This window comes from Anopheles merus, chromosome X (genome assembly GCF_017562075.2).
Source record: "Anopheles merus strain MAF chromosome X, AmerM5.1, whole genome shotgun sequence".
Taxonomy (NCBI): Eukaryota; Metazoa; Arthropoda; class Insecta; order Diptera; family Culicidae; genus Anopheles; species Anopheles merus.
Window position 1 is genome coordinate 18,063,706 of NC_054081.1, and position 23,764 is coordinate 18,087,469.

General features: G+C 42.2%; 1 protein-coding gene across 2 annotated transcripts; it reads left to right on the forward strand.

Annotated features, from left to right (window-relative positions):
- The first annotated feature begins 15,220 nt into the window (after nucleotides 1-15,220).
- Nucleotides 15,221-21,774, forward strand: LOC121603474 (J domain-containing protein). 2 transcript variants are annotated; one of them, XM_041932255.1, is made up of 4 exons: nucleotides 15,221-15,674; nucleotides 15,806-16,339; nucleotides 17,858-17,959; nucleotides 20,168-21,774. In XM_041932255.1, the coding sequence occupies exons 2-4, from the start codon at nucleotides 16,253-16,255 to the stop codon at nucleotides 20,537-20,539; spliced, it is 561 nt and encodes a 186-aa protein (XP_041788189.1). In that variant the 5' UTR covers nucleotides 15,221-15,674; nucleotides 15,806-16,252; the 3' UTR covers nucleotides 20,540-21,774. The 2 variants fall into 2 exon arrangements, with proteins under 2 accessions (XP_041788189.1, XP_041788179.1); XM_041932245.1 differs by having other exon boundaries at nucleotides 15,222-15,707.
- Nucleotides 21,775-23,764: the final 1,990 nt, after the last annotated feature.

A 23,764-nucleotide genomic window follows, 5' to 3' on the forward strand; every position in this document is an offset into this window, starting at 1 on the left:
TAGGAAAATCGATCCCGCATTAAAGCGACCGCGCACAGCCCATAGTGCATCAAGCACGCGAGTGCGAGCGATTGTGCGCGAACGGGTGAGCTTGTGCGCATCGTGCCGTCAGCGCTCGGCAGCAAAAAAAAGAAAAGCGCCCTTGCTCTCGCTCTCAGCGGGGAGAAAGGTGAAGTTCTTTTTTCCATCGATATCCTATCGAGGCGAAAAACAAAGCGCAATCAAAGAATAAAAATCAACCTCACTCACACAAATCGAAGCAACAGATGCTGTCCGCAAACCCTGCATGAAGTTTGCATGGGCAAGAGTAATAAGCGCCCGGTGTGGTCGTTCATACTACTACTACCTGTCGGTTCAGTAGCCTCTTTTGTACGCGTTCTAGCGGCACAGGTACGGAAGCAGTGGAATGGTCTAGTGGCAGACATGTCGGCTTTCCAATCAAGCGTTCCTTGAATCAAACCCCCAAAACAACAGCGGCCCAATGTGCTTCTTCAGTGGTTGTTGTGGTGCATTTAGAATCTGAAAGGGGATTTTCCGAACGCGCTAAATCAATTGCAAAGATCTCTTCTGTCCTGTCATTGACAGGTTTTGCGTTAGATGCGCGCATTGTCTCTTGTCAATTGAAGAATATCGCATGTTCCATAGGGAATTGTCAAATACACACTTGTACGTTTGCTCTCTAACGAGGTTTGTTTTAACAGTAAACTCTTATCACCAACAACCAAAATGTAATTTAAAAATACTCCCGCGAGAGTCAGCGAAAAGAGCGCGAGGAAAAACCCTGTTTGGGGGGATGTTACATCACAGAAAATCACCAGGAAAACTCTGTTCGCAACAGTACTAGCAAGCAAGCTCGTCGTTGTGTGTATATGAGTATGAGTGCGTGAATGGAAAGATACCATTCAACGCTGAAAAAGGGTTAAAATCGGGGGAAAGGCAAGTATGCCTTGGGGAAAATAGTTGAAAAGGAATCGGGGGGGGGGGGGGGGTGCTGGTATCTGGCAGCAAATCTGCTGCAGCGCCTCCGCCCTTCATACAAAATCCGTATTTCAATTTTAGTTCCATGACATTGATTTTATCCAATGGGGGAGGGTGTGAGGGATGCAATTTTCCTGGTAATGTGTTCGATGAACTGCAGAACTGTAGCAGTGCAGGGTCGGGGTGAGGGATGGAGGCGACGATGGGGTTGAGAAACCACGCGCGCACACACAAAGGAAGAACAAATAAAGCGCACTGCTTGTGCACCAGAAGCCTGGGTTTTGTATCGCGCACTTGTCGCGAACGGAAGGAACGGCTGCTGCCGAATGATGGATGGCAGTATACGTCAAACTGTGGGTTAAAGAGTTTTCCCAAAAGGTAAGGGAGGCTGTATTGGGAAGAGAGTGGGCATGCCCCATCTCTCCCTTGCTGGCTCCTGCCTCCGTTCGATTGATCTCCTCTCGTTGTTTTCTCGTTTTGCAATTTCCATCTCGGTGTGCGAATTTTGCTTCCTGAATTTTCTATAATTGAAAAGTGGATTTCCCCTCTCATTCTCTATAACTTGCTTTCTCTCTCTCTCTCTCTCGCTCGCTCGGTCTTCCGGTGGTGTATGTGTGTGGCATCTCTGACGAAAGAGCGCGAAGAGGAGATTGGCTTCCGGGGAAAGGTGGCGGACAGGGAATGCATAGAATTGCCTGTTTGTTTGTCTTTTCTGCTCCGTTGAGATACGGAGGGCACGAGAATCTCTTTTTTGCTCCCCAGGCCAACAGCATGTCCGATTTCATTTCGGGAAAGAGGGAAATAAGTAAAAACCACGGCTCAGAATGTACCTTTTTTCGCACGGTTATGGAATGAGAGGAGTATGTTTTCTTCTTATTTTGCTACCGGAGGCTGTTAGAATCTAATCATCGAACGAGCAAGGCAACGGGACGGACCATGACATATTCGCTGGGTGGATTAATGTTAAATCGTTTGAAAATTTTCCATAACTCACACACTGATACACACACACACACATGGGAAATGTTGGTGCTCGTGTGGGGGATATGAACGTCACCGTGCAAATACGGGAGCGCCGCTGGCCATTTGGAACGGATTGGTGTATATTTGTTCTGTGGCTCGTCTTTCATCTTTATCCTCCGTCGTGTATGCCAATCCGTGTGTGTTGCGGTGGTACGGTCGCTGCCCGGACCGTATTTTTGCTTCTTTTTACTCCTTTAATAACACTCTCTATTTCTATCGCCCCTGTGTGTGAGTGTGTGTGTGTGTGTGTGTGTGTGTGTGTGTGTGTGTGTGTGTGTGTGTGTGTGTGTGTGTGTGTGTGTGTGTGTGGATTTTGTGCACCGCAAAACGAAACCTTACCACACTCACCCCTGTCTGAGGATACGATTTGTCGTATGAATATATGTATGTGTGTTATTTTTTTGCAACACTTGCACAATCTCCATACAAGCTCTACCCACATAACGTATGCACGGAGGGAAACGGTTAATGGCTGGCGAGTCCGAGGAGATTCATATTACACAAGAGGGGAAGGGAAACGTAGTAAGAGAATGAGCAGAGGTAGTAGTCGTCACATACACTCCGGTGCCTATTTTTCATGCTAAATAGTGCATTTTGCACTAGTATATTCATGATATTTATATTTGTTTTCTGCATCTTGAACTCCTAGTTGAGTGAGTGCGAGGAAAACGATAGAGACGCACAAAATAGAGAGTGAAAAGGAGAAAGTACGCTTGTGTGCGCTTGTGTGTGTGTGTGTGTGTGTGTGTGTGAGAGAGAGAGAGAGAGAGAGATAGAGAGAGAGCCCGCACGAAAGCAACGGTGACACCGGGAGGACAAAGATCGATATTGTGTGGTGCAGTTTTTGCACGGTGTCTTGCTACATGAGGAAACAGGTGAAACTGTACGGGACAGTTTTAAAGCAGGATGAGATCCTTAGAAGTATAAAATGTTCTCCAATGCCGTAGAAGTTCTCACCATGGTTATCTCTATCCGAGGGATCTATTATGTATAGAGTAGAAAGGAGATTGTGTACAAACAAGTTTGTGCTAGTTAATGTTGGAAGACAAATAGATTTTCTGAGTTTCTGTTAATTTTGGATTAAATTTACTTCTTCGGGACTTTGAGTATTTTCTTATTTCATGTACCGTTCTTAGTTCATGATTCGTAGCGAACCCGTATCTCGTATAAAATTTAAAGGCTTGGCCATTAATACCTTAACGTAGAATATGGATCAACCTATAATACATGTGACTAGACGGCTTCTACTAGGAATGTACTCATTAGAAAAGCTTAGAAGTAGCACTTGCAGTCTTTGTAGCTAAATTAATAAAGGGTGAAATTGCATCCGAGATTGTACAAAACATTAATTCGTATACTCCTGTTCACGAACTTCGTCCCCTTAAAATTCTCTTAAAGGGAGGTTTTACGATACTAACCAGCTGTTTTACATCGAGTTTCACACTTGGCAGCTGAAATCATGTTAACATCTATTACCAAACCACAAGCCTACTATTTCTCAGCGCCTCAGAATTTCAGCCAAATGATCTTGGCTTGTAGGCTATGCCTACCAAATAGAAAATCAGAAGAACTTTCCTTCCTAGGCATAGTAACCTATGCTTTCTGGCATGATAAATAGTTCATAGTTAACCACCAAATGATCAAGTTGGCTTTTATTTGCTCTCCGTTTGAACTGTAACAATTTCAACCTGAAAAAATCTAAACAAACGTGGATTTGTGGCAGGCTGGAACAGGTTAGCTCATCAAGGATTTTTTTTGTATGAAGCATACATTTTTATATAGCCTTTTTACGCTAAATGTTTTGCTGCTTCTTGTATTCATCAATGCCCTCAAGAGCTTATTATCGATGGTTTCAATTCAATATTTTGCAACAAAAGCTATCATTCTTCTACGGCTCTCCAATTTTCAACATCTTGGAAATTCAAATTTTGTAACGGTTATTGTTACGCTTATTGTTTTTATTTCCCGTTTAGTGGATAACAAAGATCCTAGTGAATGGTCCTGAGTCTAGTTAAAATGATACATCGTTCATCATAATGCACCGTTTCGATGGCGATTCTTAACTGCTTTGTTAAGGAACTGCGAAATCATAAAGAATATATACTTCGATAAATGCCCAGACTATAACAACTAAAAGAAGCAGAATAGTCCAGTACAAGAAATTTCATCACATCAATTTTGAACGTAGTCGGAGCATATTTTTACATGTTGCTCGTGAATTTAAAGATTTAAATCGATGTGTTTATGCTCTTCATATTAAAGCGATTGATTTTTTTTAAACGTAGGCTGAAGAGTTTTTGGAACTTCATGAGGAGGAAACGTTGCACCGATAGACTTCCTACAACCATGCCCCACAACGAAAGACCCTTCTCTAACAGCGAGGACATCAGTCAAGCGTTTACAGAGCACTTCTCTTCACTGTACACCAACACATCGATCCATTCTTGTTATATTGCCGCAGCAATCGCCTCCTTGCCAGATACCGTCAGCTTTTACTTGTTTTTCCGAAGCTGACGTTTATTCCATAATAAATTAGCTGAAGCATTAATATGCTGCTAGGCCGGACTTAATTCCCAGCATTGTATTAAAACGCTGTAGAGACGCTCTTGTTCCAGTCCAGATCTTTAACAAGTCTCTACATCAGCAATGCATGCTGCAGCAATGTAAAACTGCCTTCATGTTTTCTGTGCATAAGAAGGCTGACAGAACCGATGTTTCAAACTATTGAACAAACTACTACCTGCTAAGTGCTTGCAACAACATTTTTGAACAGATTGTAGCTGGAAAACAGCATGGATTCTATTCGAGGCGTAGTATATCAATAAATCTTGTTTCCTTACTTAATTCCTGCTTTCAGCACTTGGCAACACTTCAAGAGTACCACAAGGAAGCATTCTTGGACCACTGCTTTTTGTGATATTTATAAACGACATTGTCAACGCGCTTCCAAACTGCCGGAAACTACTTTAAACTGACGATCTCAATAACTTCATGCCTGTTTCTTATACTGATGACTGCTTAAGACTTCAGAATTATCTGTACAGCTTCACGTTTTGGTACAAACTAAATCGTTTGGGCGTCATCGTCAACAACAGTTCAGTGATTACATTCTCGAGAAAAAAGATTTCCAATACTGTACAACTGTACGATTGTTGACAATCCACTTTGCAGAACTAATTCTGTGTTTGATTAAGGCGTGCAGATAGCAAATCATTACAAGCTCTGCATTTCCAAAGTTAATCATTTATAAGGTTTCATTTTACGTGTTAGCAAACAAATTAAAAGGCTTTTTTAGCCTAAATTCTTTGTATTGTGCTATTATTATTATTATATTATTATTATTATTATTATTATTATTATTATTATTATTATTATTATTATTATTATTATTATTATTATTATTATTATTATTATTATTATTATTATTATTATTATTATTATTATTATTATCATTATTATTATCATTATTATTATTATTATTATTATTGTTATTATTATTAATAATAATATTATTGTTATTATTATTATTATTATTATTAGTATTATTATTATTTTTATTATTTTTTATTATTATCATTATTATTATTATTATTGTTATTTTTTTATTATTATTATTATTATTAAGATGATAGCAGGAATTCCATCCGGCCCAGCTTAGTGGTAGGCTTAAGTGATTTAACAGCTTCCATGACAGCTTCGTCAGATACATGTGGCTGGGTAAAATCTATCGCAAAATCAGGCGTGTTTACGAGGGCTGCAGTTTTGACTTCTGGATCTATCATTGGAGTCGTATAAGCATCCTTAAACCTGAAAGTAAATACTTCGCATATCTCGGAAGGTGTTGTACGGGTAGTTCCATTTTATTCTATTGTATGGGGGATCACTTTTTTGGGGTACGCATAGCGGTTATAGCTGTTATGTTATATTTATAGCTGCGGTATAAACATGAGGTTTCTTTTAAAACATATTTGTTTGTATAAATACGATTCATTTTATATTTCTTGAGTGCCGTTTTTTGGCATCGACTCCCAAACAGTAGTACATCATAGAATCATGAAAAATAGAAACAATTCAAAAAAGGTTTTAACACGCATTGTACTTTAATGTGCCTTGGTCCCACAAATGTATTTATGCCACATACCACTCTGGGAGTCCCCTTTTCGGACTGAAGTCTCTCCAATATAGACGAATTTAAACAGTGAGTAATTTTTCATCAGCTACTTTGTTGATATATTCATACATATCCACTCTTGAACATGTAAACTTTCGTGCATCTTGCAGAAGCCTTAGGCCAAGACTGTTGTTAAATCCCGCCAAGACCGTACTATAAAAATGAAAAAATAAATAAATAAAACAAAGGAGTCTCTAAAACCATAGTGGTTTGACTACAATTCAACGAAAGCAGTGGACGGGAGTGTTGGGACGGGAGTGAAATGCAGTTTGAAGATAAAATACAGATTAAATTTACTGCTAAAACAATCAGAGTCATTCGATGCTGCTCACCAGTGAATCATCCATAGCCCGTTATTGCACGAAGCGGCGTCTAATTTGAAATGATTGCAGCCAGTGGTGGACTAACACGGGTTGAGGCCCTAATCAGACGCACAATTGTAAGCCTTTTTTAGGTGTCGAGCGAGAAGTTGTAGGAGTAATTTTAAACCAAAGAAGGATTGAGAAGCAAATTTATTTGTGAGCGGGGGTGGGTATACCCGAGACTTCGGGGCCCCACGCGGCCGCATAGTTTCCGTACTGCCTAATCCGCTCCTGATTGCAGTCCAAGGAGCAAAAGTCGCATAAGTTATGCTGGATCCTATGGTGATCCTATGCATATCAAATCGTTTTTCGAGCGTGACTTACATTAAAATTCGGAAGAGCTGTAGCATCGCACTGTGAGGAGTTTGGATAAATAGGATAGAAGCTGCACTAAGAATATTCTCTCGTTACGCAATTTTGACGATTGCCATCGAGTGATCCCTTGATACTACCGCTCTATCAATCATACAGTTTACTCGTTGAGCTTAGAAACGCTTACAAAAAGAATAATAAATTCGTATGCACTGTTTAAAGCTGGAGTGCTTCGCGGCAAAGCTGATACACCAGTTGTACTGGACATTTATCATTATTCAATGCCTGACAATACTAGAGCTAGGCAACGTTAGTCTCTAAGCATTACTTTTAATGTTCATAAGACCTTCATGGTGTAAAAATTAATTATTAGAAATAAATGTATAAATAAACATTAAATAATTAGTCAATGACCGACAACACGTTACAGACGTTTTTTACACCACAGTTTAGACACAAAAAACGGATTGAATGAACCCATAACGGGTATGTTATGTATGGTCAATGAGCTGTACCAATACAGTGAAACCCCTCATAACGAGTACCCCTTATTACGATAACTTATTACGATACGTTTTTCACATAACGAGCATATTTTAACGCTCAACAAATACCTCTTTTAACGAGTAAATGCTCGCATAACAGGCAATATCATTGGTGATTCTGATACATTGTTTGCTGCCAATGTGTAATCAAGTTCACATTTGCTAACATTGAGCATTTCTTTAATTTTCATTATCGCTCAGGCAAAAAAGAGTTTCGACACTAACAATCATTTCGATACTATGAACATAACATTATTGCCAGTAGCATAAGTGCCATATGATTGTACACAAGTGTATGGTACATTGGACGAGTGTTTATTGCGTTTTGATACTTAGATTTAATCTACGCATGATCTGCCAATTACTGCCGCTGGATTTTGTAGATGTGATGCCAAGGAATGTATCGAATTTTTAATTCGTGTTGAGGACTATTCACCACAAACAAATTTTCAATTGTGCCTTGTTTTCAAAGAAACAGGCTTATTTTGGACAATCAGAGTCTAGCACGAAATGTCTAACTTCTTCTTTGGCACAATAACCATTGTGGGTCAAGGCCTGCCAGCACTACCAATGGGCATGACGCTGTCAGTGACTTATTGATTACTATAACAGGATAGTCAGCCCTACAGTATGGGGACACGGTCTATTTGGGGCTTGAACCCATGACGGGTATGTTATTAAGTCATACTAGATGACGACTGTATCACCAGACCAGCCACACTAACTGCTGAATAACAATATCTTACACAAATCGACGTAAACCGATAACCTAATTAATTGATTCCTCATATTCGCAAGTTTGTAAGTATTATCGATGCGAAGCTGTGGCTCTACACGAAAATTACGTTAAAAAATGGATTTTGTCAATTTTGAAAAATATTAAAAAACTCAATCATTATGTCATAGAAATAGCAATACAGGTGTCCCCGAGATAAGGCTGTATTTGGGACTGAAACAATGTTTGCAAATGTATTAATTTTACACCAAAAGTCGTTTACACGATATAAATATTGAAGATCGGGTAGTTGTAGAATCTTTGGTAAGGTGTGTGTAACGATTATCAGCACAGAAATTCAAAAAATACATCAAATTCTTCTCACTGACAACTTTTCCCTGTCAAAATCAAAATCGTCGTATCTGCGAATCGTCGTAACTCGAGGGGTTTGTAACTCGGGGGACGCCTGTATATCAATATCCAAACAAACTGTAAATAGCAAACTTAATAATAGTATTTTCAAGTCTTTTTCCAGTTTTCCAGATGCATGCACTTACTCCAGCACATTTGCGGTCCTTGAACTGTTTATTTGATTTTTTATACAAATTTTATGGAAACATGTTTCCCGAAACGGGTTATACGGGTTATAGAGTGAGCCACCGCCAACGGATTAAGCTCGTCATGCCGGGCTTCACTGTAATTTGACTTCCACTAGTTCTTCAATGTATACAGAGAACGATTGCGCTTTGCAGAATAAGACATAATTGTAAAGCAGTGTGTTAAATCTTATCCTTTTTGTATTGCCATGCGTCGCTCTATGTAATTCAAATTCCTTTTTTTTTCAACCCGCGAACCAAGAGGGCCCGCTGTTGAGTAACATACTAAACTTAACTGTGACACGGTCGATGAAATTCAAAAAGTAATCTTTTTAACATTAAATTGTTTAGGGTAATTTGGACCTACACGATAGATTTATGTCGAAGAGCTTGACCGAATCTTTCTAATATCATTCATTCATTCTAATATTATTATAATTATAAGAATTATCAACTTCTCAGAACATATGAAGATAAAGTTCACACATATACGTCTATTTAACTAATTAATCTAACCAGTCAACTGTTCTTCACATATTTATTTTTTTATTCAGAAAGAACGGCTTCCACCGTATTGCTTAATCAGATATTTATATCGATGTACAATCGGGTTCCTTCTGCTTTTTCAGAATTATATATCAAAGAGCTAAGAACACCTCCAACACCACTATCAGGAAACAGAAAGAGCGTGATTGCCGTTTCCCGGGAACTTACTGAGTAAGCGTTTGGGAATTCATTGCCATATCGTTCGGCTTCGTTGCTAATGACGCGCTGGAGATTATAATGAGCAACAAACACAGCAACAACACACAATCTGCTACTCTTTTTTCTGTATTATCTTTACAATTACGACAGGCTTCTTTTACCATTTATATGAGCTGTAATCAAGGTTGGGATTATTTTGTAACGCAGAAAACCATTAGAAGTAACTCCACCTAACCAGCAATATACACTATGATGTGGTTTGGTGTGCTGAAATAGTCTCTAGCATATTGAACACACATGCATCCTTTTGTGGATAAACACTATCATAGAACGGAGATGTTCCAGCGTGGGAAAAGGTTAGGCAACCTTAAAAAATCGCTGCAACCCTGTGCCTGTGGTAACAAACATAAGTCTTCCTTGTTCGAAGCCTTCCTTGCTAGCAGCCTAGGTCATGAGGTTAGTCGAGCGAAAAGCAAATACACTCACCGGACCGTCGTAGATGGATGCCATTATAAAGTTTTCCAATTTTGTACTCACCGCAATGCGTCACACCGTGCCCCAGCGCTCGGTCGGCTAACCAAATGTGCAGTTGTAAAGCCCGAAGGCGAAATGCATCGCTTTCGTACGCTTCACGTCCAGACATTACTCGAGGGCTGCTGCGGGAAGGAGAAGGCTGCGAGCGGCTTCAAAAGTGGTTCGCCCACATACGGAATCGATTCCTCTTCTGGCACAAGAGCACTGGCTCTTAATTTGATTGCTTTCGCACTTTTCTTTTGTGCGTGGGGATGGTGGAAAGCCGTAACCCTCCGAAGTTGAGATGAGTTCTTCTGGTTTTTCTACCGACACCCACGCATCGTCAATGACCTTCACCAGGGACGTTCGGGGCAAAGAGACAAAGCAGCGTAGCAATTACAAACGGAAGCGGACTAGCTGTTTCTTGAATTTCCACAACGACAGTACGGACACGTTTCGAGGATTTTCCGGCGGCGAGACGCCCTACCCCATGAATACTGTGATTTACACCCCAATAACGCCGCGCGTTGAGAAAGCGACGCCTCTTCCAGCATCATCAAGGCAAACAAAGCCAAATCCGTGTTCTCTTGTCTGGTGCGTTTGCCTCTGTTGTCCTTGTTCCGACAGATGATTTTCGCGCTCTGTACAATTCTTTCCAATCCCTCCTTCCGTCCGCTCTTACCACACTTGACCCAAGTGAGTGTGTGTGTGTGTGTTTTTTGCTGCGCAGTTCTGTTGCTTCAAGCGGCTGACTTTATTGCAACAACGCCGAGAGCATTTTCCTTGTCGAGATTTTTCCAGCTGCCCAAGCCACTTGAAAAACACGAACATCAAATTGTGCTGCGTTTTATATTGCTTCTCTCACCTCGTCTGTTCCCCTTTCAGAACCGTTCGTTCTTCTTGCGTGTGTGTGTTGCCTAAGTCTGTGTGTGTATATATTTTTGCCAACCCACTCACCCGAAAAGTGCGACGACTGACTTCAAGGAGATCGGGCAACCGGGCCGTACAAGGAAGATAAATAAAACTATTTTTAATCCGATCAATTAGTCAATGTCACTCGTGTGCAGCTGACGTGCTCGGCGTTCGCTTTGTTACGGGCATGCTCTTGGCCTGCCGTAGCGTTTGCTTTCTAATCGTTGCCAGCAGAGCTTTGGGGATGGCGGGGGAGGGGAGAGATCTTTGTTTTCCACGAAAAAGGCACATGCACGGAGCTGGGAATCCCGGGCCTGGGATCCCAACTCTCGGCAAGGCAGGAAACGGACGCTGGCAAGATGACGAGGTGGAGGACTATTACCTTCGCACACCGAATCTACCGTTTCTTTAATGAAAGGTATCTCAATTTCGGGCAAAACCGAACCTACAGAAGCAGAAATAACGACCGCTGGGAATAATGTCGGGCGAGTCGCTGGTGGGTTCGACCGCACATTATCGATTCGATGGTGGTGGTGGTGCTTCAGCCCAGCACCGGTTCGGCTCGCAATCCCAACTAGGCCACCCAGGTAAGGATGAGCTTGGAAATTGCCGAAACACCTTGCGTGCCAGGCCCACACCGCGCGTGCCATTTTGTGGGTTCGATCGTTACTGTAGTGGTTTCGTGCAATATATTGCTGTCCCCACCTTCGGGCTCCATTACTGACCTGGAGGCTTAAAAGACACACAGAAACAAAAAAAAATATACACCCAGTAGCACAGTTACTAAGCCGTGCAACCCGGATAGTAGTACTTGTGGGCCATGCGGTAATGGCGGCGGTAAATATTGATCACCTACACAATGAGAATTTGAAGCGGGTGTATGAAGCGAAGAGGAAGAGACTGTTGAATGTGAGTCTGTGTGTGGGTGGATACAGTATGTGTGTAAGAGAAGCAAATGAATAAAAGGTAACACAGCTTCCATCCCACAGCGCTGCCCTTATGGTTCTATTCGGCCGTTTGGTCCTTCGAACCGGATTCTCATCATTTGCCCTTTTTATTATTGAACACCGTTCGAAAGCGCTCCCTGGGAGGTGGAAGTATGTGTGTGTGTGGTGGAGAAAACTCTTGGAGCTTTCATTTTCTCCTCTCCCAACTCCACCGCATGGGTATTCTAGCACCGCTTCATCGGCTAAAAATGGCAGCAGGATTTCTGTAGCGAATCCGGACGAACTCTAAAGCGACAAAAGAAAGCGACCGTCTTTTGTTGGCGATGACACTGAAACTACCTGTAAAGCTTCCACCATGCCCGGAGCACTTTTAGCAGGTTGAAAACGAATTCTCAGAAACAACTCAGAACAAAAAAAAATGGAGAAGAAAGAACACCTCTTTGCCTACGCTACTGTCTGGTTGCCATATCGCGGGCGGTGTTGAAACGATTAGTGAAGCAGTGCCGCAGCAGGAAGAAGCAAATTAAGTCCCCGTGTGTTCGATGGTACTGACAGAGCGCCAGTGCGAGCAGGGACTTCTGGAGCGCGGATGAACACGATCATCGTACTGGCCTCGTTAGGAGGGTGTCCAACTATCCAGCCATAAAAAAAGTTCATCGGATTTTGTGGCTGGGTTGAGCCGGGTGCTGCGGTTTGCTGCCACACAGCGCCGCACGACAACGCGAGCTCCTAGCTGCAAGAGCACGACGATGAGCAATGATGAACGAGGATGTTGTTGCTCGCTGGATGATGATGGTGATGATGTGAATGGGTTGTACCGATGCAAGAACGTTAGGGATATAATGTACACTGGGGAACCACTTCTGCGGATGGAGTGGCCCGGTACACGGTGAAAGGCAACCGTGTTGCCAAAAGGAAGTATACTCCAGCAGCAGCAGATAAATCCTCGCGGTGTGGGATTTCGGTCAGCGATATTGGACCGAGCGTGCTTAAAAGCACGTTAACCACAGGGAAGCTACGCGGGTTGGGTGGGCAAGTTTAAACGGAGCTATTTTTAAAACTGGGGATGGCTGTGTGAAATGGGTTTTTGCGCTTCACCTTTCCACTAGCTGTGTGTATGTGGGTTTTGTGTGTGTTTGTGTGTGTGCTTTTGTTCCACGAAACTGGGGAAAATAGCAGCAGCGGACCTACAACATTTAACAATTGCTTTCAGTTTCCACAAAACAAAAAACTGGAAGGATGAATCTGACAACACCAGTCGACGAAAAGCTCATTAGCGCGTAGATGTATCTGCTCAGGTGCGTACACTAACCTGTACTGAGCTCCTGTGCAGGTCTTTGGTAGTATGCAAAAACACTCCAGTGCTAGCATGACTGCAAATACAAGCACTCCACCGCTTATATGTGTCCAGTTGTGCACCACCGTCGACAAGACATTTTAATTAGACACCGTATATACATATATCTGAAGTCAATCTTCCGGGAATAATAAAAACAGCATAAGCGAGTTATAAATTCTGAATGATGCTAAAATATATGAAGTGAAATGATAATAATTTGATATGATGTTTTACTGGTACTCCCAAAAATTATAATTTGAAAGTAATCCAACAATCTAACATGATGTCAACATATATCGCTGGAAGTCAAATAACATCAAAATGCTTTTTAACAATAGGTATATGGAGCCCGTCAATTTGACAGAAGCAAAACTTTGGGGTGAAATACACAAAATACCATTGATTTTCGATGTTTACTTCTCGTATTTTTTCATCATTTCAAATACGCATATGGTGACGGGTTGGTTGATTGCGTTTTGTATGTTAGTTCAGTTTTAACAGTTTTCCCTAGAAAAGTAAAAATAGAAATGAGAGATAACTCTAAACCATCCATTATCGTAAAATAAGCTTGATAAGTGATGTAACATAAATGGCATCAAGCGAAAATGGCAATCAACTTGTTCCTCGTGTTTTTCGCAACTCAAAAAGGAATGAAGGATAAGACATCGAAAATATATCGGTCCATATGTAGGAGAAAGAATAACGACTACCACAATAAATTGGCTGTATGCAGACAACTTTCTATGAGTGTCAAAAGTTGTTTAATGACATAATTTTGAAAACGCATGGACAAGGACGCTGTCCAAATCTGACGAAACCCTCTTAGCCGCGTTCGAGAGGAATATGCTCAGAAGGATACTTGGCCCCGTATGTGTGGAAGGACAATGGAGGAGCCGCTATAATGACGAGCTATACGAGATGTACGGCGACCTCACTGTCGTACAGCGTATCAAGCTCGCTAGGCTCCGGTGGGCTGGCCATGTTTTACGCATGGAAACGGACGACCCAGCCCGTAAAGTCTTTTTAGGCCGTCCACAAGGACAGAGGAGGCGTGGTAGGCCCAAATTGAGGTGGTAAGATGGCGTGGAGGCGTCCGCCATTAAGGCCGGGATAACGGACTGGCAGACGAAGGCGCGAGATCGTGAGCGGTTTCGGACACTCCTGAGGCAGGCCAAGACCGCAAAGCGGTTGTAGCGCCGGATAAGTATGTAAAAATAATTTTAATAAAATTAATTTTTGGCATTATTTGAACTAATCTAAAGACGTCCTAGTAAATCCAATTCCTAGTACATTTGACGGGAGCTCGTAGATATAAGTATATGAGAGCCACCCGTTAACCTAGTGTTAAATAGTTCGCAACAAAGAAAAAAAGTTTTATCAGCTCTTATAAATCTATAAATTTATTGATCAAATGGATCTTTTTTGAAAATCACTGTTCTAAAACTGTTGAGAAGTAAACAAGGGGCCATCTCTTAGAGATCTTCGGAATATTTAGTATTTAGAAAAAGAGCATCATGTAGGGTAAAGTTCTATGAATTATAGCACCCTAAAACAGTTATCCATTCTCTGAAATGTACAAAGAATTCTGAAAACTGATCTGCAAGAAATATAAAATTTGCCTCGGACGTGCCGATACGCTGCTCTAGTTATATGTCTTTACCAGTTATTTGCATCTCTGCGTATCTGATAATCGTCAACTCAAACAACTTGCACCCAACAAAGCAGCCCGTAGTCATTACATGGCTGTTACTGTTACCTACTCAAACTTTATGCATACCTGCTCCAGCCATCTAACATTTCTTCAGCATTCCTCCTTCCCGTCAGCCTCAATATGCCAAGTTCAATGCTCGGAAAGGGTGAAGGGTTAGGAGGGGGAAGGGGGGGGGGATGACTGGAAATGCAAACGATCCCGAAGCTAGGTCCACGCGAATCGGTATCCGCACCAGCATTGTCCGAGGACTGTTGTGGTTCGCTCTCGCGCTCTCCCAAAAGTTCGACTCACTCAGGCACGGGCAGTGCGCTCTCCCGCTGTGGCTCGCTATCACGCGGCAAACTAATACGGGCGCTCTCGCATCTCGTAGAGATCTTGGGCAGCAGCACCCAAAACGGGCTCCGGCCAGTGCGAGCCCCGGTACATTGATGCGTGGATGCTCTGCCGTGTCGGGCTTTCAGTGGTTGATCAGGCACGCTTGCGAGAGGTCGCTTCGAGAGGTTTCCGTGCACGAGCGTGTTACGACGCAGCAGCAAAACCAATCACACGCCTCCGCCCCCGCCCCACACGAGACTACTCGCTACGGTTGCGTACGGTCACACGTCTAACACAAATTGGCCGCATCGACGCTGCCAATTCGCATTGGACAGCACGGCAATACAGACGGACACACACACACGCGGCAAAAACAGACAGCCAGGTCAAAGTGTCAAGGCTGAAGATAAGCCTTCCGAGGGCAAGTGTTGATCTCGCGTCGTTGAAGCTGTGCGGATCGGTGTGTGAGAGGGTTTTTACCAGCTTCCCAGCGTCAGGTGAATAATTGTGTGATTCCCCTTGCAACTGAGGTACGTGCAAAGGTTCTGTTCAGGTTCGACGAGGTAAACAACAGCAGCAGTACACATCATAAACTCGCCCAGACCCTATTAAACGTGTGTGTTTTGTGTGTGTGTGTGTGTTTGTGATTGTCCCGTTTCAGTGTGCGGTGTCGTATTGGAATTTCGGCCAGCGAACGTCAATCAAAATCACACCGAACAACAACAACAACAACAACAGAAGCAACAACGCCACAAAAACCCGTTCCAGTGCACGATCGGGCATTCACAAGCACACAGCGCGCGAAAAAGGGAAAGTCGCCCGCAATTGTTTTTCGGAGTGTACCTGTGTCCGTGCGTGTGTGCATGTGTAGGGCAAGGTCGCCGACGGCACAGCTGAGACGGGTGGCCCAGTAGCAGACAAAAACGCGCGCGGGTAAAACCAGGCCCAAGGTGTTTCTGGCCAGCGAGCGGTTGAAGGTGATTGGAATCGCGCGGGAAACCCCCCCGGAGAGGCCAGACAACAATCAAAACCGCCCCTCCGCGAGCACACCACACCAGTGCAGCTAGTAGCAGCGCTTGCAGTAGCAACTTACAGCAGCCCGAGCACGATGAGCGGTGTCGACGACATTCTGACGTACAAGCGAGACTCCAAGGAGGATCTGTACGCGCTGCTAAACTGCAGTGAAACGTCCACGGTACGTATCGGTATGCGGGGTTCATTAATTCTCGGGGCTTCAATTGGTGGCGTGAGATCAGTCAACTGTGAGCTGCAGAAGGAGGCGAAGCAAACGTAACCTACAGAAGTGAAGGAGATGTGTCATTTGGACGCGAAATTAATTACCTAGAGTGCCGTACTGACGAAAGCATTTCCTTAATAATATTTGCTTTCCAATCTCCCGGGCCAGTCTCTCGCGCCAACCGAGCAAGCTAAAGCAAAAAATGCACACTTGACAAGTGGACATTTTTTACTCCTTTCCTCTCCTTTCTTTAGTCCCCTCCGGACACTACTGTAGAAAAAAAAACATACTGCACGGAAAATGCATCGAAATGCTCAACAGTGGAACCCTGGGAAAATTTTGCACCACGCACACACACACATCTGTCCATTTGCCCAGAAACGACTGCATCTCCGGGTATGCACATCGCGCTGTGGTTCGTTGTCGTTTGGAGAGTGTGCTGTATCTCACCCCCCCCCCTCCTTCCTCTTCACGTCTGCGAGCAACCCTGCACCATCCTACCCACGGACACATCTGTTTCTGCGCATTGTATATAATTATTTGTTGCATTCCCGGAGCAGCAGCAATGGCAGCAACAGAAGCAAGCAGCAGGGATAGAGAAGCTACCGTGTCGTTCCTTTGTTGCAGCCGAGATTGTTAAGGTTGGCCATGTTTGCTGCCTTTCGCTGTGGGTCGCTTTCCCAATGCGCGCCACCATCTTACCGCGTGCTGTTTTTCTCATGAGTTTATTGTTGCTGCTGCTGTTGTTGTTGTTGTTGATGTTACTTTAAATAATCCCGCGTCCCATCGGGGCGCACCACGTCTCCAAAAACCGGGGGACCTGGGCGCAATGAACCTGCCCGCCGTTTTCACCCACGGGTCGCGCAGGGATAAATAAGCTTCAGCGCCGCGGCCGGAACTAGGTTACAGCGCGGGCAGGCAATGCGAGGGCGAGTGTGACGAAGGGCGAGGGTAAGAAAACTCAGCAGAAGAGAAACGTAGGGTTGAAGTGTATGTCTGTGTGTTTGTGTGCATGTATGTATGTACAACTGGTACATTATTTATGAGCCGTGGCATCACACGACTGCAGGTCCTTGGGATATTTCCATCCCGAAAGCAAGCGAGGGTTGGGCGTGAATGAATGAATGTGAGGGTTCTGCAGGTGGTAGAGGAAAAACGGAGCATAGTTAAATGCCAGCGATGCACATGATGCACACCGATGATGACGATGATGAGGTGATGAAGAGCTGGCAACGGTTTTTTATCCTCGCCACCTGAGGCACCGTTTCGGTCCCAAGGTTTCTAGAGTTATTGCAACGTTTTTGTTTTTGTTTTTGGTTTTGTGTTGTTTGTCTCCCTTCATCTGCTATCATTTCTTTCTCATTCTTTCGCTTTCTCAAGCCCCGAGAAGAAACGATGTCATTAACGTATCCGATATGTTACTTCTTATTTTTGCTTCATGTCCCTTGCTGTCTCTCTCTCTCTCTTTCTCGACAGGTGGACCAAATCCAGGCCGAGTTTAAAATACTCGCCTTACAGTATCACCCGGACAAGAACGATGGTGACAAGGAGTCCGAGGCCAAGTTTCAGCAGCTAAAGGTAAGGGATGATGATGATGATGATGAGCATAATGACGAAGATGATAAGCATTTTGTGAAGCATTTTCTCCATTTCCTTCCGCTTTTTTAATGTTCTGCACCAGCGATGTCAAACTCAGTTGATCCCGCGGGACATAATGCTACTCAAAATAGTAGCACGGGCCGCAGCCTAGTTTTCGTATGATATTGCATGATACAAAAATCAGATCGTTGGGCAGTTCTTTTCACTTCAGGTCTCTGACATTTCCATCATTTGAATAGTTTTGTGTCAACTGACAAGATTTAGTGCGCAAAACTAATGGTAAAAAATATTTTATCGAATACAGAATATTAAATGTTAGGTTGATATTGGTGTCATTTTGTTTTTCAATATTTGCTAGCTGGTATTGGTTGTGAACAACATTTACCTACGTTAAAAACAGTGAACTCTTTCTTTTGAGCTGTGAGCTTGCGTTGGAGATTGCTGTTTGTTGAGCAATGTTAATTTTTCCATGTCATTTTCTTATCAAAATTGCTGTTTTCGTCATCAAATATCTTGATTGTTTGCTTAAAAATAAAAAAAAAATTATTTTCCAAAACCACATACGGATGGGTCAGATGCTTCCGGACATTCACATTTGTATGAGTTTACATACAAATACATTTTGTATGAGTTTAAAGCCTAAACATGAATTGTTTCGTTAAAGAATTGTTCAAGAAATATTAGTTACTAACAAATGTATTCATTGAAAAGGGTATAACAGAATTTTTAGTGATTTTTAATCATTTTTCATCAAAATAAGCTTTTTTGGTTTTGCATCTATAGCTCGAACAGTTTTATGGCGATGCATAATAATTTGACAACTATTAGAGAAACCTGCGAAGTTGAAAATCACTGTATATTTCAAGTGTAAGGAATTGATGGACATGCACGGTAGAAGCAGGAATTCAAAATAAATTTTGGCTCAAGCGCACAGTGGGCAAGGGCGGTCGAAAGTCCGAAAAAAATTCTCAGATTAAAAAACTATCGTGTTTATTTCAAAGCCAAATAAATAGTTAGAATTTTTTTTTAATATTATAATTCTATCACTTCAACTTCTGCTCAAAGTTGAAAAATCTTTCCAAACTACGTTTTTACCCCTACTGTTGTTCTTTTTTCACGTAATGAGTTTAGGTGTGAATATTTGTAATAGGTGGACAAATAATATATCATTAGAAAGCCCCAGTATTTTGTATGTATCTGACATTTTGTAACAACATATAGAAACCGTAATACATTTTTTTTATCTAACCCGGGAGGTTTCAGCGTTATTGACGAAGATATATCAAACGACCTATACGGCTTTAAATCGGCAATAAGCGGAAATGAAAACGTTGCGTCAACCTTTGATCGCTAAATTTGACAGCATTGGATACAACAAATTACTAACAATTATATTTTATAATTTATAAAATAATATAAAAATATTATATTATTTTATTTATTATAATTATAACAAATAACAATATTTTCTTCTTTTCCTTTTAAAATAACGAATTGTCTAATGTGGTGCTATGAGCACTTGGAAAATTGATGCTACCAATTTATTTTTCATTACTAAGTTTTTATTATATTTTTAATGGTTATTTTAAACGTTTTATTATCAAAACTAATACAATGAGTCTCAAATATAAAACTATGTTCAAGATTCGATTGTATTCACCGATTGAAATATGCGTCTGAGGCAATATGTAGCAAAGGGATACAGGGCTTTCACTCATTAGAAAGACTGTGACACCCAATATAAAGACTTTCTCTAGAGTATGAAGACCAATACCTAGAGTATGACGCAATGATCCCCTTGTTCAGCCTTGTTATTGGGCCGAATGTATCAATATTGTGTGCCCAAAATGTGAAAACCCCTGTAAAATCGGTGTGCAGTGGCGCCATCTGGATGGTCAACACATAAAATCATTTTTTCCAAGTAAATTGACCATTTTGAACAAGATTCGATATGATATATCTAGTAAATAGTACAAAAATGACTTATGACCGCGGTTTGTTCCAGGCCGCCCCATAGTGAAGCGGTCGAGGGCCACACCGAAAGACTTCGTGGATCAACAGTTTGACAACTCTGGTCTACACCGTCTTCATCCACAGTCGCTTCAGTTTCTATTTCCGCTCCTGCCCACCTCGCCATAAACGGAAATGAAATTTAATGCTTTTGTTTTGTTTCTCTCCCTGTAACAGGAGGCGAAGGAGATCCTGTGCGATCCGGAGAAGCGGGCGAGCTACGACAAGTGGCGCAACAGCGGCATCCAGATCAGCTACAAGAACTGGCTCGGCATGAAGGAGCACGTCCAGCAGAGCATGCACTGGGCGATCCCGAAAACGAAGGACCGGATGCTGCCGGAGGGCGGTACTGCGGCTGGCAGCACCGGGGCTGGCGCCGCGACCAGCTCTGGCGCAGTCGGATCCGGGCTGAGCGCGGCCCAGCCCAACCCGGCCCATCGGCGCGCGTCCGAGGGTGGCGCCGCCCTGTACTATGGCGGGCGCAAGGGTGAGTGGGGCTCGGAGAACTCAAGCGAAGTCGTGAGCAAGTTCCGCAACTATGAGATCTAAACTAACGGTGGGAGGGAGGAAGAGCAGGACGTTTTCGTGGGTGTGTGGGTAAGTGTGTTTATGTGTGCCCATTGATAGTGGAAGGATGCATGTGTGTGTATGTGTGTGTGCGTTGGGGGAGGTAGGTAGGCTATTGTCTTTTAAGAACCCTTGACATCCTTGACAGCTTACGGAGATACCACAGGAGTGATGGACATGAATCTTCCTGTAGTAAGAAACCGTGAACCCTAGAACGGCACACACACGCCCACATAAACACATAAAGTATCATATCCTCTTCAGCTGTTACCTCAAACAGTACCACCTTGCCTAGCAGCATGGGATGCGAATTTAATGAACTCACGGTTGAATTGATAATTGGAGCAGATACGTTACCCAGGCAGCACAACCGTTGTCCAACCGGCAGAGGATATGTTTACGTGTGGGATGGGTGTGTGTGTGTGCTTATTTTGTGCTGCTAGAGAGGGGGTAACCTTTTGTGCTGGCGTGAGTTTATACTTTCATCTTCCATTTCGTCCCAACTCTTGCCTTCGCCCTTTTCAACCTCAGCCACGCTTTTTCACATGCTCCAATTGCGCTCTGTAAATGGTGTGGTGGATTCATGCTATTGTAATGGGGATGATGAGCATGGACAAAAGCGGTAGGTGGAGGATCCCTATTCTCTCTCACTCGCACACAAAAACACATACTCACACATACGCTAGGATTGATTAAAGCCGTATTTAACCGGCTAACGATAAATTAAAATTGATCGATTTTTCTGCGCCTGAAAGGAAGCAACCGAACAGGAACAAACGAGCCGACACTGTGGGATACACATACACAAACAGATGCGCTTGCAGTGTGTTGAATGAATTGAATAATTAAATGATTTGCAAATGATGAGTGCCCAGGCAGGAGCGGGCAATGATGAAATTACTATTAAAATAGAGAAGAGGAAAAATCAACACAAGAAAATAAAAAAAAAAGTATTGCATAACAGTGCACATGTGTAAGAGCATGCTGGTTTAAAAAACCATTAGTGTGTTTTGGTCCTTTGCTTTCTTCCATGCAAACGTTGCCCTGAGTAAAACGGGAAAATGAAAAAAAGAAACCTTTCTCCTACCCCCGAACTCTTCTTCCCACCGTTACGTGTGCGCTTACCTTCCCGCTGATGTGCTCCTGTGTTTCTAATTGATGTGTTATAGTCGTTAATTGTTGATGTTGATGCACACATATATGAAGCAACAGCAAAAGAAAAAAAAAACAACAAGAAGTTAAGAAAACGAGGAATCGCAAAAGGTGAACGTCCTAGCGACACAATGATATGCAACCGCGCTAGAAAGAGGCAAACAGGGCGACTTTGAGAACTATTAAAAAAAAAGAAAAGCAAATGAAAACAAACAGTGATAGACTCATTCGAGAAAGCACATAAAAAAAGTGAAACGGAAAACCCAACACGAGGCAGATAAGAACGAATGCCTAACTGTGCTACTCGGTTATGATAATGATGTAAGACGACAAAACGAAACGACACAAGAGTAATGATTTCCATATGACGACGTGCGACGTGTTCGATCCCAAAATATCGTGAACAAAAAAATAATAAAAAAAGACAGCAAACAAGAACCGAACACAACAGAGAGAAGTGTGACTTGAGAAAGGAGGGAAAACAGGGAAACAACATTGAGGAGGAGTTAGTACTAGTAGTTAAAACACGGTGCCACAAGTAATCAGATCAAATCAAATGCGCTAACTCTTTGCTGCTCTCTACAAAATAAATTAACGTACACGTATATACATATATAAAATATATCAATATATTTTATAGCGATGCGATATTGAATGCAATCTTGCAAAATGGAACTTAATCTTCTAAAACGTACACATACGCACATATGCAAGACAAACACAAGCAACCGATACGCGATAATAGATTGCAACAACAGTAACCCAATGTAAGCAGAAAGCATATTTTTGTTACCTACTATACTATACTATATATAACTACTTGATATGGCACATTTTACCAGGTAAGGCACAAAACTGTGTGACGCAATGTATTTAAAACTATTTAAACAATCAAGCTGTGTAGATGATAATATACATACCTATCTATATACACGTATTATATTTGATGTTAAACGATGTAAATCATGGGTGAAAGAAGCCTCTCTGGCACTGTCTTTGCTGCCCTACCTTTCTCCCACAATCACAAGCGTTTCTGACCTGTCAGTAGAGATGTTTAATCCGAGACACAGTCACAACTGTTTTAGTCCGTAAGAAAGTACCTTTTCACCTTGAGTGTACGTTCTATCCAGCGCATAGCTGCTGTTCATGACTATTGAAAGAAGAGAAGAAAGATAAGCGAAAAAAAAAACAAACTATTTATTACAAAAAAAATAAAATGTTTAATGAAAACAGCAGAAGAGAGAATATAAAGCATACACAAACAAGTAAAATTTGATGAACTTAAAGTTTAATACCCAAAATGAATGTGATGAATGCCAAGTAAGGACCCTGTCCTATTTAGCACTGGAATGAACAAAAAACATTTGACTTGACTGCATTCGGAATCGACCTTTATAGACAATTTGGAGATCCCTTTTATACCCGTTGGCAACCATACAAAAATAAATAAAAAATAAGAAAAAAAGTTTAATGTTAGTTTCTACACTATTTTCTGTACTGAGAAGTATGGCGTTAAAATTGCACGCTAAAGAAAAAAATGAGCAAATGGACAAGTAATACCAGATAAAAGACAAATCAAAAAGTTAAACCCATGCCAGGCTAAACAAGAAAGTGCGCAGCTCCCAGGGGGCGATCAATCTGTCAGGAAATTCTTACAAACTTGCACCCTTATTGCAAACACATGATTCACTATACTGGCTCATTCTCGCATCACTAATAAACACAAAAAACCGTCGACAAACTTTTGAAGGCTCTATTTTTTGGACAATTTATGGCAGAACGCAAAACAAGTAAATCCTATAAACACTTCAGCTAGGAGATGGAAACGTGTAAAACCCCAACCCAACTTACAGGGCCGTATTGACAAATCCGTATTGTGATTTTATGTTGCCTCTTGGTCCCCTTCCCGCCCCATGCGATATTCTAAACATCGCCATTTTTCATGGGGCATATTATTCTGCTTAAAGAGAAAAGGGTAAAAAAGATATGAAGAGAGATAACACAGATAGAGACATTTAACAGAAAAAGCGAGGCATATTTATTTACAAGACACCT